Source organism: Halyomorpha halys, unplaced genomic scaffold (genome assembly GCF_000696795.3).
Source record: "Halyomorpha halys isolate HHAL.00 unplaced genomic scaffold, Hhal_1.1 Scaffold1751.1, whole genome shotgun sequence".
Taxonomy (NCBI): Eukaryota; Metazoa; Arthropoda; class Insecta; order Hemiptera; family Pentatomidae; genus Halyomorpha; species Halyomorpha halys.
Genome location: NW_027116636.1, coordinates 23,550 through 38,641, shown reverse-complemented (window position 1 = coordinate 38,641; position 15,092 = coordinate 23,550). Strand labels below are relative to the sequence as shown.

Genomic DNA, 15,092 nt, shown 5'->3' with positions numbered 1-15,092 from the left:
GATTTCAATAAATTAGCGTAAAATAATAGTACCTACGATGTTTATAAATAAAACATTAAAACTTGTTAAAAAAAAATAAAGAAGACTATAATTTAAAAAAAGGAACACCAGATGTAAATGGTACCTTATTTTTAATATTTTTTAAATAAAAGCTGAACAGAAAATATTGTAAAATTCATGCACTTAAAAATTGTTTTCATTTTAACCAAATAACTTTGGCGCTCACACAAGAACTGAACATCTAAAAAAGAATGTAGTACAAACATTAATCCATGTTTTCAGCAACCAGCATTTGTTAATTTGAAATGAATTCTCCCTAAAATAAAAAAATATTAGTGGTTAAATAGGATAAAATCACAAAAATTGGTAATTATATAAAAAATATGTATATAGATAAGAAAGGAATGATTTATTGGAAAATAAAGTCAGCTGTAGGAAAACATGCACAGAACTATTACAAAAATCCGCAAAATCACAAAAAATGGAATTTATTAATAAATATACAACAGCACCATCTGTAACCGAGGGAGTGAAGGCGACTGCCCTAGCAACTCGCACCTGCAGCGGCGCCTGATTCGAATCCGGTCTGGGGATGTTGACTTTTATTTCGTGGCAGTCCCACGGACTGAAAAACTTGACACTACCAACATGGTTAAGATAGGTTGGTAACCTCTTGATGTCAAAAATAACCAGCCAGGGGGTAATAAAAAAACAAATACTGTAGACAAATTAGTATCAATAAATATTACGTACTCAGAGCAACTGGACCAATTAAATCGTAAAAAAATGAAAAGAATTTAAGACCAAAAATACACAAACCAAGGGATTTAATGGATTGTGATAGGAATGCATTGTAAATAACAGGTTTTATGGTGAAGGAGATAGTGACAGATGTCGCAGCTAGCATCCTATATCTGACATTTGCTGTCATACTATCAGGATTTACTTGATCAACATGTATTTTTCATGCGGAAATGAGTCTTAAGCGGAATATAACAGTTTAACTAATAATTTACGAAATTGATCGCAAGAGGGCTTTGTTTGAGTGCGATCGTGACCAGTTGGGCGATCCCGACTGCTTCCGATTTTGGACTAGTTCTGTAGATATTCAGCTCACTTCAGGGGCACAGACAACTCATGGCAGTCTTCTTGTTGTATAGGCAATTAAAACAAAGGAAATAAGAAAACTGCGATGGGTGAATCCTGATTCATCTGAATCTTTGCAAAACTCTATTAAAAAGAATAAAACTGTAAATAGAAACATAAATCTTTGAATAAAAACCTTTTCTAAAAAGTACAGGTATAAAAAGAAAGAATGAAAATTGTAAGAAGAAACAGAACAAATAGAAAGACAAACATGATTGGTCAGCGAAGTCATTATTATCTCATAAAGATTATTAGATGGTTTATTAAAGGATTTCATTGTTGGTACTGACAATTGATGTCTCACGGTTTCATAGTAATGAAGGTCTTATTGATTCTATTGTAAAAAACACATTAAAATAACAATTATTAAGGGAAAAAATATTCGAAGCTCAACTGGAGGCAGCTGGTGACTGGAGTGTAGCGATGCACTGGCTTCCTACAGGTGCTTGGAAATTATGTCCTATTTTCTTCAAGTCTATGATAAAAAAAAAAAAATAAATAATCATGAAAATATTTTTAATAATGAAAAAAAATTATTAGTAAATAATGTACCATGCTCAACTGGAGGCAGCTATATTGTGGAGTTGCAGCAGGCGTTTGCTGAGTTATGCTTGGATGCACTTGCATTCCTAAAGATCCATCATAATGTACAATTCCTCTTGAGTTTATAGCGAAAAAATAGAGTAAATACTTTTAAAACACAGGATAATAATAATAATGAAAGAAAAAATACGTTTAAAAAATATATCGTACTGAATTGAAGTCAGGTTATATTTAGTGCAGCCGGCGGCTGTGGAGTGGTGTTAGGATGCACCTGGCTTCCTGTCCAAGCTTAATATTGATCAGAATGAAGAAACCCTGTAGTTGGATAAATACGTTTGCAGTTTTTTTTTGCTTGGTTTAATGCAACTATTGATTGCAAAACATCTAATTGGAACTAGATAATCTATTCCTCATCAAAATTTCTCCCTTCCTTTGAAAAATGAAAGATGTCAGTCAGGCTTTTCTTTAATTGCATGAAGCAGTTCATTGCCTGCCTTTTACTTTTAACAAATGTATTTTATAAAATTTAAATCATCTTTCTTTGCACAAGCAAGAATAGTGACAGTAATTAAACTAATGTCTTTAGCCTGTTCAACATAAACAAAAAAACTGCTTTGACAAAGGCATTCTTGAGCATTTTTTATTTATTTTAGCTATGGATCAAGTACCTAAGTTATGGACTTCTAAATCTCTTTAATTTTGTCTTTTCTTAAAAGACAAATCTTAAACAAATCCGAAATGTTCACCCCCTTCTTCACTGATTCTATGAAAAAAATGTTCAAAACTGTAACAATGATTGGTATCATAAAATTATGATTTCTAAAAAAAATGGGTATTTAAAGTTGGTTTTTTTAATATATCTTTATGATTATGATTGTTTTTATTAAAAATTTAAATATATTTTCAGAAATATTGAATAGATACTATTGAATGAATATTGGTATTTCTTCTAAGAGTATCAAATTGGTTGTGTTTCAGACATCTTGCAAGTAGTTGTAGATTGATAATATACACTACACTATAAGGTCAGTATTACAATTATAAGCAAGATAGTTTGCACTGTGTAAGTTGCTATCTGGTCTCTTTTTGTCATAAATGCATATCTGCACCAACTAAGTACCAATAGAAAAAAATCAATCAGAACATTGAGCAAAATTTTCCAAACTGAATTGGAGCAATTGATGCGAAACATATAACAATAGCCATTATACCTAATTCAATTTACTTCAACTTTAGATGTTGTTCATCTATAATATTAATGGCTATAGCAGATTCAGATTACCATTTCACCTATATTCATATAGAAAACTATGCCAAGGATTGTGATTCCAGAATATATAAGAATTCACCATTTAGAACATAGAATCAAATGAAGGAATTGAGAATCTCTGAGGAAAAATATCTTTCTGATGTAAGAAATAAGGTGTAAGAAATACAGTTATATATTTTTAATTCATTTATTTACAGGGGACCAGCTTTTTTTCTATAATCTTCATACAAATTTAATAATGACTGTGGTGTCCTGGCAGTAACACAAGATAAAGCAAATTCAAAATGAGACATCTGAACATGTTCAGCATTCATTTCTTCTTGCAAAGCAGCCAGGGCTGCTTCTGTGCAAACTGCAACAACCTGAATAACAAAAAAAAAACAATTTAACATGTATAAAATTTAAGGCGAAATTTCAACTAACTGGGACACACCAAAATTGGTAGAATATACGTTTTGCTTTTCTTCAGAATGAATAGTCTGATTTTCAATCTATACAGGGCATTTTGTGATTTTTAAATATAGAATTCAAGCTAATTGGGTTCTAAATCCATCAACTGAATATACGAAATACAACTTTTTTTTTTTTAAATATTGGGTTAGAACCACTTGCATAACCGTTCACTGTAACCAATAAGACATCTTGCATAATTCTTCCATATATATAGGGAAAGAAAAAACAAAAATATCATTTTATTTACAAGTGGATGGGAATGAGATGATTACCAGCTTGAACAGCAACCCTATGCTACAAAAACTAACTGTCTCATATGAATACCTGAATTTGTGAAGAGTCAAAAGTAACATTGTAATTAGCTTTCTGCTATTATTTATTACACTATTTTTGAAACTAGTTTTTATGTTTATTAAATTTTCATGGATCATGAGATTTTGACTTAATGGCTGTTTTAATTTTTTTAATCATTTTGATTGAATGTTTTTAAATTATTCAAAACTATTGGCTGTTTCACACTTTCACAAACTAAGAAATAGAAGAAGAAATAAATAATTCTTTAAATTTATTGTAAGTGAAAATGTCTTAGAATAAATTGTAGAAGTACAAATATTATTCCTAAATGTACACTTTCGATAAAACTCAACAACTAAGTTACTTGTCTTTTGTAATTAATTAGGAGAAACAATGGAAAAGGGGATGCAAAAGTGAAACCTATATTTCATGGAAGTATCCAGGATTGTTTAGAGCTGGAAAACAGGGAAAATTCTGGGTTTTTATTTTTCTCAGGACAAGTCAGGGAATCCGAGAAAAAGCTTGGAAAACTGAAAAAAAATGCAGATGAAATAAAAAAAAAAAATTTATGAATTTTTACGTAAACAAATTAAATATTTTATTTATCATATCAATAAATAAGAATTATTTTGGAATCACAATAACAACAATAAAAAAAAGTGCTCATAAGATTCATTCATTCATGACAATTTGTGAGATCATAATGACAAACCCTTATGATTAATGATTCTCAATTGTGATAACTAATTTTTATGGGAATTTAATTCTCAAGCCATTTTGTTTTTTATATAAGATACATTCTATTGTTTGATACTCATGTACACAAAAAATTTAAATATGCTTATGATAATTTTAATTCATAAGCTCATTGTTCAGAATGAATAACTTTTCGTCGATAAAATACCTATTTCTTTCTTTCTTTTCTTTCTCTAAAAATGAAAAAAATAATCTGAAATAATATTCTGATAACACTGGTATATTAAGCTGAACTTAGCAGTAAAAATTTTGATTAAGAAATCAGAATTTACCCAAAACAAAAATATACCTGTTTTATGGTAAATTTTGTATTCATTAAAATAATTTAGGGCTTTTTAAACCACTGTTTCTCTTTGATATAATAGAAAAAAAAAAGAAATATCAGAAATATTTAGAAATACGTAGGTCAATCAAATATGAGTTGGAGCTCTAGGATGGCAAGCGAAGTGGGGGGGGGGGAAGGTACACTTCCCTTCCTCCTGGTATAAGTACTAACCACAAATCTTGGCTTTTAATTGTTATACTATGCTTTTTGATATTCGATCATCATGTGCAACCAAAAATGACTCTGTTTGCCCAGGATTTTTTTATTTGCTATAACCTGAATTTTTAATTCACCAATATTAATAAAAATATTTTTTTAAATGCCAAAATATTAATAAACCAATTAGCATGAATTTAAATGGGGTTTTAGATGATAAATCCATTTACATATTAGAAATTTATGATTCCATCAATAAATGAGATGAAAAGTAAATTTGCTTTCTAAGTGCTGCCACCTCTTGAAAAAAAAACTAAAATTTGTTGACATTGAACCTTAATACTTAATTATATATTAAAAAAAACAAGAAAACAAATACCTCAGCTCCAGAATAACCCTCAGTTCTTTTTGCAATTTCCTCGATCAAAACATTCCTTGTTGGAACTTTTTCAAATTGTATTTTTAGGATTTGCATACGGGTTTCATAATCAGGAAGAGGAACATATATTAATCTATCTAATCGCCCAGGGCGTAGAAGAGCCTAGAAAAATTCATAAAAAATATATTTAACAATAATTTAACTAGACAATAGAGCTGGAAAAACTATCAATAGAGAGGGAAACTAATATAGTTAATAAATACAGTATTATGTTTTAATAACCAAAAGTATTGTAAAAAAGTTAAAAACAGAATTATTTAAGTTAATATTATATTCAGGATGATTTTTAACAAACATAATGCTGAAAGATGTAAAAGCTAATGCATTAATACTCCTTCAATTAGGCCTATAATTCACTAGTTTTAACACATTGAATGCTGATGGTGAAGCATGTTCCTCTACCATGAGTCTGTGAAATATCAAGAATTTTTGATATTTTACTTTCCTATTTAGATAGTGCCTATGAAATTCCAGTTTCAAAACAGCAGCTTAATATTTAGCACTAGATTTTTTTGATGAAATGATTTTTTTTCTTCTTTTATATTCTGAATCAAAATAGGATTAATGGTTATAGGTGCTATGCCCAAAACACAGATTTGACTACTGATAAAGTTGGGAAAAAAGTTGTTTGGCAGTCTTTTTTTTTTTTTAATTTTTAAATTCATCAAACTAAAATAAATCTTGTAATAGAAACAACTATAGAGGTATTAGTAATAGATAACTGATTAATATGTTTAATGTTTTCACCTTATCAATACAATCAGGTCGATTGGTGGCAGCAACGATAACAACACCATCTAGAGGGTTAACTCCATCCATCTCAGTTAGGAGTTGAGACAGAACTCTTTCATGGACTGTATTGCCCATGGAGCTCCCTCGATTAGCTCCCAAAGCATCAATTTCATCCAGAAAGATAATCGCTGGAGCCACCTTTCTAGCACTACGAAACAAATCACGCAATGCTTTTTCTGATTCACCAACCCATTTGGAAAAAATATCTGATCCCTAAAATGAAATAAATAAATAAATTAAACCAAGATTTGATGTCCTCAAGATTAAGGTTAATTTTTTTAAGGCAGAAGTTTAATTGCAAAGGTATTTAAAAAAACTATGTTTCTATTAAGTTTATTTAAAATGTGTTTTTGAGGTTTTTTAGCTTTACAAATAAAGATTTTGTTACTTCTGATTCAAAAATACAAAAGTTAAAGTTTTTGATTTTTGGTTTTGAGAAATATAGAGTTATTATTTTACAAAGATGTATAACATTTAATTATGATATTATCACAATTATTTTTGCATTAATACATTCTTTTCTCAAATTAAAAATTCAATTAAAATTATTAAGATTTTTTTTTAAACCTGAATCTACCTTTATTCCACTCCTGGAAAGTATTGGAAAATTTTCACAGAAATCTAAACTTTACCATATTGAAACCAAAATTACAGGAGGGGGGGATAAGAATTTTACTAGAATGAGTAGTTCACTGGAAATTTATTAATGTAGCTTTTGCTATTTTCGATAGTTTCCTAACCGCTTTAATTGAATTATAAATAAGAGGAAAGAAGATTATATTAACTAATATTAATGAGACATTCCATGTCAAATCAATTCACCTATGAACCTAATCATCTCAGATTTTCTTCAAATTTCAAATAGATGTTGTATAGGTATAGATTTGGAAAATATGAAATTTTGTTGAGATATGTCCACTAGTTTTTGAATTACAGAGCTGTTAGGCCCTCATAAATGGGTTCAAAAACAGAGAACATGTTTTGGAATTTCTGCAAAAGCTTTCCTAATTTAGCCACAGAGATATGAGTCTAGGGATAGGTGTCATTTTATTATTATATTTCATGCTCTTCCATATGCAAAACCTAGTTTAAAAATTAAATTTTAATTTTCTCAGAAAGTGTATACTTTAAAATTTTCAAATTATTCCTTGAAAAGGTTATCTTGATGTAAATCACAAAGCAAAATATAAATGCGGGACAGGAATGGCTGTACTGGGTTCATTATAGCTAATTAATATCCTCCCATCTTCTATGAAAATTTCCTTAACTAAAAGACATCCTTTTTATAGAAATTACTATTGGGTTGGTAAATATCTATATTTGAAGGTTAAGGATTTGTCATTAGAGAACAATGTCTATGGAATGGCATTGTTGAAATGTAGGTGTATCCAAAAAGACGTTTTTCGCATGTATTAGCAAAAGCTGTGGATGAAATTGATATTAAATCTGTTTTAAACAATCCCCAACTTTCTTATAAATTTGGGCCAAGGAGGTTTTTTCAAAATATAGATATATAATAAAAAATATATATAAATATAGGAAACTGAAAGAAGTAGATGAAATCTGATAAAATTCAATGTACTAATTAGATATCAACCTGCAAAATCCCTCAAAATCAATTGAACAGCCCTATTTTACTACAGATAGGCATGGAACCAAACCAAAATTGGTTCCTTGATATCTAAAACATAAAGCAGGAGTGAAAATTTTTAATAGTGAGGATATAATTTTTTTTACTTCCAGCATGAATAAAGCTTCTCTACCTTTAATTGTATAAAAGATTGATAAATTGTTCAAAAAAAAAAAGAAAGAATAACTCCGAAAAAATTGAAATCTCAGAACCAATGAAAGGTAAAAGATTAAAACTTCATTAAAAACTACAAGGTATATTCAAAACAATTATCAGAACTTTATAGAAATTACCTAATAGATTATTAGTATTGTTTTATCCAAGAATACACATGATTACGACAGGAATGAATATTCATGCAACTTATAACTTTAACGCTACTATGTTTTATAAAGAAAATATTGATGTATAAAAAATCATAAATAAATAAACCTTTATAGAAATAAAATTAAGATTGGTTTCTGTAGCCAAAGCTTTAGCTAGCAAAGTTTTAGAGCAGCCTGGTGGTCCGTAGAGAAGAACTCCTTTGGGAGCTTTTATACCAAGCCTTTTAAGACTTTCACCATGTTTTAGTGGCCACTCCACAGCTTGTTCTAATTTCAATCTAACTTCCTGTCCACCTCCAATGTCACTCCATTTCACCTAAACCAAAATATAACCACAAATAGAAAATGAGAATTGAATAATTAATATAAATACAGCAGACTTCAGGAAACTTTTGTTTTGCGTTACATCAATATATATTCTTTCTACATTAATATTAATTTTCTGTGACAACTATTATAATTATTTAAGAAAATCACATAGGTCCCAATGAGATCAGAAGGCTTTAAGTGTAAAGTTCGACACCGATATTTAGATCTATTAGTTTTTAGAAGTATTTTTAGTAAGGTTGCTTCTGCAGACATTAATCTATAAATTAATAAACGTTTCTGATTATTTGTCAAAATCTTGATGAAAAATATATAAAACTTAGATATTGTATTTTTCATAGGTAAATAGTATACCATAGATAGAATAAACAATACTTGATTAAAAAATTAACAATAACTTTTTTTGGGAGAAGAGCAATTATTCATAATATAGGTCAACAATTACTGCATTAATTATTACAGCTGACATTTCTGATGAATAGCTCCTCTACTTCAAGGATAAACTACTTCATTTTACGAAAATAACATGGATTGTTAACTAGGCTCTTAATTTAATGTAAAATAAAGAAAATGCTATGATTCATCACTTTCTACATTCTGCTTTACAAGAGTTACCAGTAGCTGTAATCTTAAACAATCTTTACATCTCTAATCGATAATTTAAATAAAAAATAATAATTGAAACCTACGGAATAAAATAACAAAGCTCAGTGAACCTGGTGGTGTGGTGCTTACATCACTAATGACCATTGCCTACATACCTACCCTGGCATGAACCTTGTCTATATCTAAAAATAAAAGCTCAGAGCTATTGGTATTAGCATTTGAGTGGGAAAAAAGTTTGGAAAATGTGCTTTTTGGGTCCTTTTAACCAAATCCTAATAGCTAATAAGAGGATGTCATCCGCAACTAGCCTGAGTAGGAATATTAAGATTCATTTATCAGCACTGTCCTAAAATCAATGTTTATCAACTCAGGTAGGAGTCAAACACACACTGGGCACTCTGAGACTCTCCCCTTCCTTACCACAAGCTAAAAACTGACACAGTTCTCCAACCTAAGTCTGTGGCTGTAATGGCTGAACATGTTGGGATGAGGATTTTCCAGTGGTCCCTATATGTGAATATTTACAATTCTATTTTGGTCAGTAATAGACAATGACGTCTAGGTAGTTAGGGTTTGGCAAAAACAAATCTAAAAGGCTCACTTTTCATAGAAAGCGATGAATTATAACATTTTCTATATTTTAAATATTTTTTTTTTTTATCTTTTCTTACGTTAATTTATATATAAATATATCAATTCCCACCTTGGACAATTAATATTTATTTTTTAGTGGTCCCGAGCAATGATTCTTGACACTCTCACTCTGGTAGTACAGGAAACCTCAGGTAGCTATAACGGGTTGGTAAAAAGACCACTCGGTCCACTTGCTGGACTAGTTCCACCACCAATACCAGTCTCAGCTTACCTCTAAGATCTTACATCTATGGCTCAGAGCAGATAACCTTTAGACTAGTGCATACTTCATCTTTTAAAATATCATTGAATAATAAATTAATTAATATTTTATTTAGGACACATACAGCTGGAACATGGACTTGAAGTTCCCGCATCGCTGATGGTCTCACTTGAGTGAACGCCCATATCAAATCTTCGGCAGAAATATTTCTTTCTGATGTGTTCATTAAAGCTTTTGATAATGTCTTATCAACTAATGAAACTAAATCAGCAGCAACATATCCATGGCAATGTTCAGCGATCTCTTCTAATTTAGATACATGTTCAACATCAGGGATTAAACTTTTCAGTATTTTAAAGCGATCAACTTTGTCAGGAATGTTGATTTCAATTTCAGTCTCTAATCTGAAAGATTTATAAGTAGTTTACTACTTTATTTAATTATTATTTCAATTTTAATTATAGGACCATAAAATATAGAAAAATCTTTGTATGCAAATTATTTGCGATATTTAAATTTGACAGTTCAATTAATTCATCTATCTTAACCCATTCGAGACAGCAGAGAAATTTTTTTTCAAATACGGTCCCCAGGAGTGAATTTTTTTTCTTTGTATTGTTCATTTTCAATAAAACAAATTGTTTACTAAGGAACCACTCAATTTGTAAGTGAATTCGCGGCCAAAAGAAACAAAAATAATTAAGAACTATTTATTTGCCGACGTTTTGCCTTACTTTGTAGAGCTTCATCAGGGCTAAAAAGATACAAAAACAACTAAAAATATTTTGACATAGTAGGATCATAAGATATGAAAAGGTAAATTAATGTAGAGTTAAAATAATGTAAAAATGTGTGAAAAGAAAATTATATACAAATGAAAGAAAAGAAGAAATAAAATAGTATTAGTAGTATAGTATAGTAAGTAGATATAAATGGAATATGGTTTGGGTGCGGTCAAATTAAACTCAAATAGTAATATTTTTATAAAATTAAAAATAGAACAAAATTTTACTATTTGAGTTTAATTTGACCGGACCCAAACCATATTCCATTTATTAATACACACGGTCAATCAGCAATCTTCCAGAAAAGTAGATATGAGAAAACAAAATTTAACAAACTAAAAGGTAGAAAATAAAGAAGATAAGTTGAGATTAAATAAAGGTCAAGAAAGGATAAATAAAAATAAAATCAATGATAATAATAAATGAGTAAAGAACAAATCAGGGCCACCTACCTATTTAAGTTTTCGATATTTAAGACAGAAAATTGAAAGTATACAAAGTAGAGGGGAACAACCGTTAATGGTTTTATTTAAAATACATTGTGTATATAAGAATGCGATATAAAAATATGATGAAAAATAAAAAATTACTAAAACTATTTTTGTTTCTTTTGACTGCAACCCTACCATCTTCTCCAGGATTTGAAATAATATGGTCAATTATTTATATATATAGTAAAATAAAAACTTATCATTAAAATTGATAAATATTTGTTTTTTGTTTTTTTGGTACGCAATAAAACCAATGCCAAATTTGGTTTTAATATACTTAACAAATACTATAAAAACAAAAAAAAAGTTATTACTCAGAATAACTGATAAATGTTCATCATTTTTATTGTACACACGGTGTGCAATCAGTCTCATAGCCTCAGAAATCAATTTCACACTTGATGTGCAAGCGGTATCAAATGTGTTTAGAGCAAAGAACACAAAGAATTCATACAACAATGAGTGATATAGTTGCAATATAAATCAACTACCTGAAATATCTTGAAAGGGACAAGAATAATATAACAAAATACATGGCATTTTCTAGGCAATTTGATATATAAAAACATTGAAATAAATATATCTAAGAGATTCTTATTTCCATTTAATAAATTTGTATGACCATAATGAATCAATTTAAACATATAGAACTTAATGAAAGCCTGAATGCTAAATAATAAAATTACCTTCCAGGTCTTCTAAGGGCAGGATCTAATAAATCAGGATCAACTGTTGTTGCAATGATTACAACAGGGAGGGAGCGTATAGAATCGAATAAGCTTAAAAGAGTAGATAAAACTCTTCTCTCCTGATCACTTCCTTTTTTAGAGCCAAGAGTTTCAATATTGTCCATTAAAACAACACAGGGTACTTTTGATTTAATCTCTTGAAATATCATTCTTAGACGATTTTCAGTTTCTCCATAAAACTTGCTAAATAATTCTGAACCCTTTAACATGAAATACGAAATATGTATTAGTATAAATATATTAATTATAGGAAGATCGTATAAGCCAATAAAATACCTGAATATTAATGCAGGGCTTCTGGGTAATATTAGTAAGATATTGAGCAATGTATGACTTTCCTGAGCCACTCTGACCATAAAGCAGAACACAGTAAGGGGAACAGAATTGCTCTAGGACAATAGCAGCTTATTTACAAAAATACATTTTAAATAAACTTAATAGAAACATAGTTTTTTAAAATACCTTTGCAATTAAACTTCTGCTTTAAAGTATAATGAATATTCTGAGTCAATTCATTAATCAAAGAATCATATCCTCCAATTTTCAACGGATTTATTTCTTTAGTTTTTACTTCTTTTTTTATTTCTTCATTAATCCAAACAGTGTTTTCTGTTATAGTATAAAAAACAATATTTAAGTTCATTTGTTGAAAACTGTAGGCAATATCCTCTTCTATGTGATAAACTTTATTAATTTTTAATTTTACCTTCTTTCCATAAAATGGTATCATTAAAAACATATTACTATGTAGTACTTTATCCTTGAATCGATAAGATAAATGAGGAATTTCAGATTCAATATTAGGAATGTCATCATCATTGATTAGTACAATATTAAAATAAACTTCATTAGCAATTAAAGGCTTCACTGGTAACTTTGAAACTTTGACTCGATTAGAATCCAGTTTCAATCCTGATCTCATTTCCATATCTGAAAGGGTGAATATAACCATTAAATTCTATAAATATGAATCTTAAGTAATATTAATGATTTGTAACCAACCTTCAATGCACATTCCGACACTTGTTAAACTACCTTCAACAGTAGGCCAAGCTTTTAAAACAGTAGTATATTGAGAGGTTTCAACAAGAAGAGGGTATCCAATTGAGAACCCACAAAGTTGCATAGCAGATTGAGATAAAAATACAAGATCCATGGCATAATTGTCACAACTTGGAGGTAGTATCTCTATATGGCAAAAAATAAACACAAAACAATCAGTAGCTTATTATTTTAAATGTTGATGAATTAGGCACAATTTATTAATTTTTACTGATTGTTTTTCTCTAATCTGTAATTGATACCCAATACGAAGCGAAATGATTTGGTCTATTTTAATTGCCTCCTTATATCTTCAGTATTCTATAAAAAAAGCGAATATAACAATTTTCAAGAGAGTATATTTTGTATTGTACTAGTCTATATTAATTAGTATCAATGAATATTATAACAGTAAAAAGATGAAAATCCGAAAATATCCAATACGTTGAATTCACCTTTTTTATAGTTGATCGATCACTTAAATACAACTTTATTTAGATATTAAATTACTGCTTTAATTTGATCTCAGCTTTCAACTCAAACAATGAGCAAATCACCAATGGATCCTTTTCAGTTAATAACATTTTCAATGTGCAAAAATATTAATTATATTATGGTATCAGATTGGAACTAACAATTAATAGGATCAAATGACTTGTAAATGTCAATAGTGTCAGTGAGTCCATGACAACCACAGTGTCATGAAGTGAACCATCACCTTATTTCCCTTCCAGCAACCTCTACAACCTTTAACCAATGGAGGATAGCACCTCTAAAATTATTGTATAGAACTGATTTTCATCAAATTGAGGGTTACAATCTTTTACCTTTCCACTGATTAAAAATATTAACAGTAAATTAAACAAAATTCTATATGTGTCACTGTGTATGGCATCACTTATGATTCAGCCTTAGCAGTAGTTCCCAACTGGTGGTCCACGAGAGCTTTAAAGGGGGCTGCGGGAGGGTCTGTTCACATATATTTTTGTGAGAATTTATTGTTACAATTAATTTTCCTGATGCTTAGGTGAAACATCATTAACAGGCAAATGTACAATAAAACTAACTCAAAATGCACTTATAACCAAACTAATTTTCAAATATTTTCAGAGGAGAGCGCTCTTATCGGCCCAAGTCAGGAGTGGGCTACACATGTTTCAAGTGGTTCGCAGACTTCTACGGGTATGAGTGGAGCAATCAGTAAGTGAGGATCCTTGAAGTGAAGGAGACACATTGCAGTTTTTCATACATTGCAAACAGCCTTATCATGACTAGAATACTTGATTTAAAATTTAATTTTTGTGATAAGTTCTACATTTTACAAAAGTAAGCAATATAATGCGAAGAACTCACATATACAATAAAATGCAAGTAAAAGAAATAAGACACTACAAAGTTGTTAAAATAAATTAAAATTTTTAATGGGAACCTAACTTGACACAACCATACATTTACCCACTATTGCTAAATACATACATTCATTAACAGGTCTAAAAAATAAAATATAACTCTATTAGATAGATGAACAAGGCAAAATATTTTATAAAATTTGAATAAATTTAATTTTTTTTAAATAAAGGAATATAATAAAATACCTTTGGAACTAAAATCATCAATAAAACTATACAGGACAAAGTTGTCAATAAAACCATAAGGCCTTTCCGAGTTCGATTGTTGACAATATTCAATGTGGATGTCTAAATCCTTATAATTCAATATATATGAACAATTTTCACATTTATGCCATAATGACTGATTTTTTTTTGACTTAGGAGGCATTTTAATGCCTTAACGTCTTTTAAATTACCTTCACTGAAAATTAGAAATAATTCAACTGACAGTTTATAACCAAAACTTACAGAAAACCTTCCTCGTTTGAAATAAACTCCAAACTATACCATGATCGATTTAAAGAAATTGCATTTTAAATATTTTCCATAGATTGCTGCAAAGGGAAACGAAATCATACTTCCTTTAAACTAAAAATTATTTATAATTTTGTACGCTCTATTTAATTTAACTCATAACGAGTTAATAAGACATATTTATTAATGTCGTTAGAATCGATTAATTACTAATTAGATTAATCCTAAGTTTGCACGTTATA

The 15,092-nt window shown here is 29.2% G+C and overlaps 1 protein-coding gene across 3 annotated transcripts; it reads right to left on the bottom strand.

Moving 5' to 3' along the window:
- Positions 1-3,133: 3,133 nt before the first annotated feature.
- Positions 3,134-14,992, bottom strand: LOC106690528 (ATPase family gene 2 protein homolog A). 3 transcript variants are annotated; one of them, XM_014435977.3, is made up of 10 exons: positions 14,845-14,992; positions 12,947-13,132; positions 12,407-12,874; positions 12,221-12,333; positions 11,882-12,144; positions 10,044-10,323; positions 8,237-8,446; positions 6,130-6,387; positions 5,323-5,484; positions 3,134-3,321 (listed from the first exon to the last, which is right to left on the bottom strand). In XM_014435977.3, the coding sequence occupies exons 2-10, from the start codon at positions 13,098-13,100 to the stop codon at positions 3,151-3,153; spliced, it is 2,079 nt and encodes a 692-aa protein (XP_014291463.1). In that variant the 5' UTR covers positions 13,101-13,132; positions 14,845-14,992; the 3' UTR covers positions 3,134-3,150. The 3 variants fall into 3 exon arrangements, with proteins under 3 accessions (XP_014291463.1, XP_014291462.1, XP_066909451.1); XM_014435976.2 differs by lacking the exon at positions 14,845-14,992 and adding an exon at positions 14,581-14,838; XM_067053350.1 differs by lacking the exons at positions 3,134-3,321; positions 14,845-14,992 and adding exons at positions 3,932-4,236; positions 14,581-14,838.
- Between the last annotated feature and the right edge of the window lie 100 nt (positions 14,993-15,092).

Bases quoted from the DNA above. Each gene is read 5' to 3' on its own strand.
- LOC106690528 (XM_014435976.2), bottom strand. From the start codon at position 14,764: ATGCCTCCTAAGTCAAAAAAAAATCAGTCATTATGGCATAAATGTGAA. The intron at 13,133-14,580 runs GTATTTTATTAT...TTTGCCATATAG, and splicing joins TGATGATTTTAGTTCCAAAG to AGATACTACCTCCAAGTTGT. The intron at 12,145-12,220 runs GTATTTTATTGG...TTCATGTTAAAG, and splicing joins AGCCCTGCATTAATATTCAG to GGTTCAGAATTATTTAGCAA.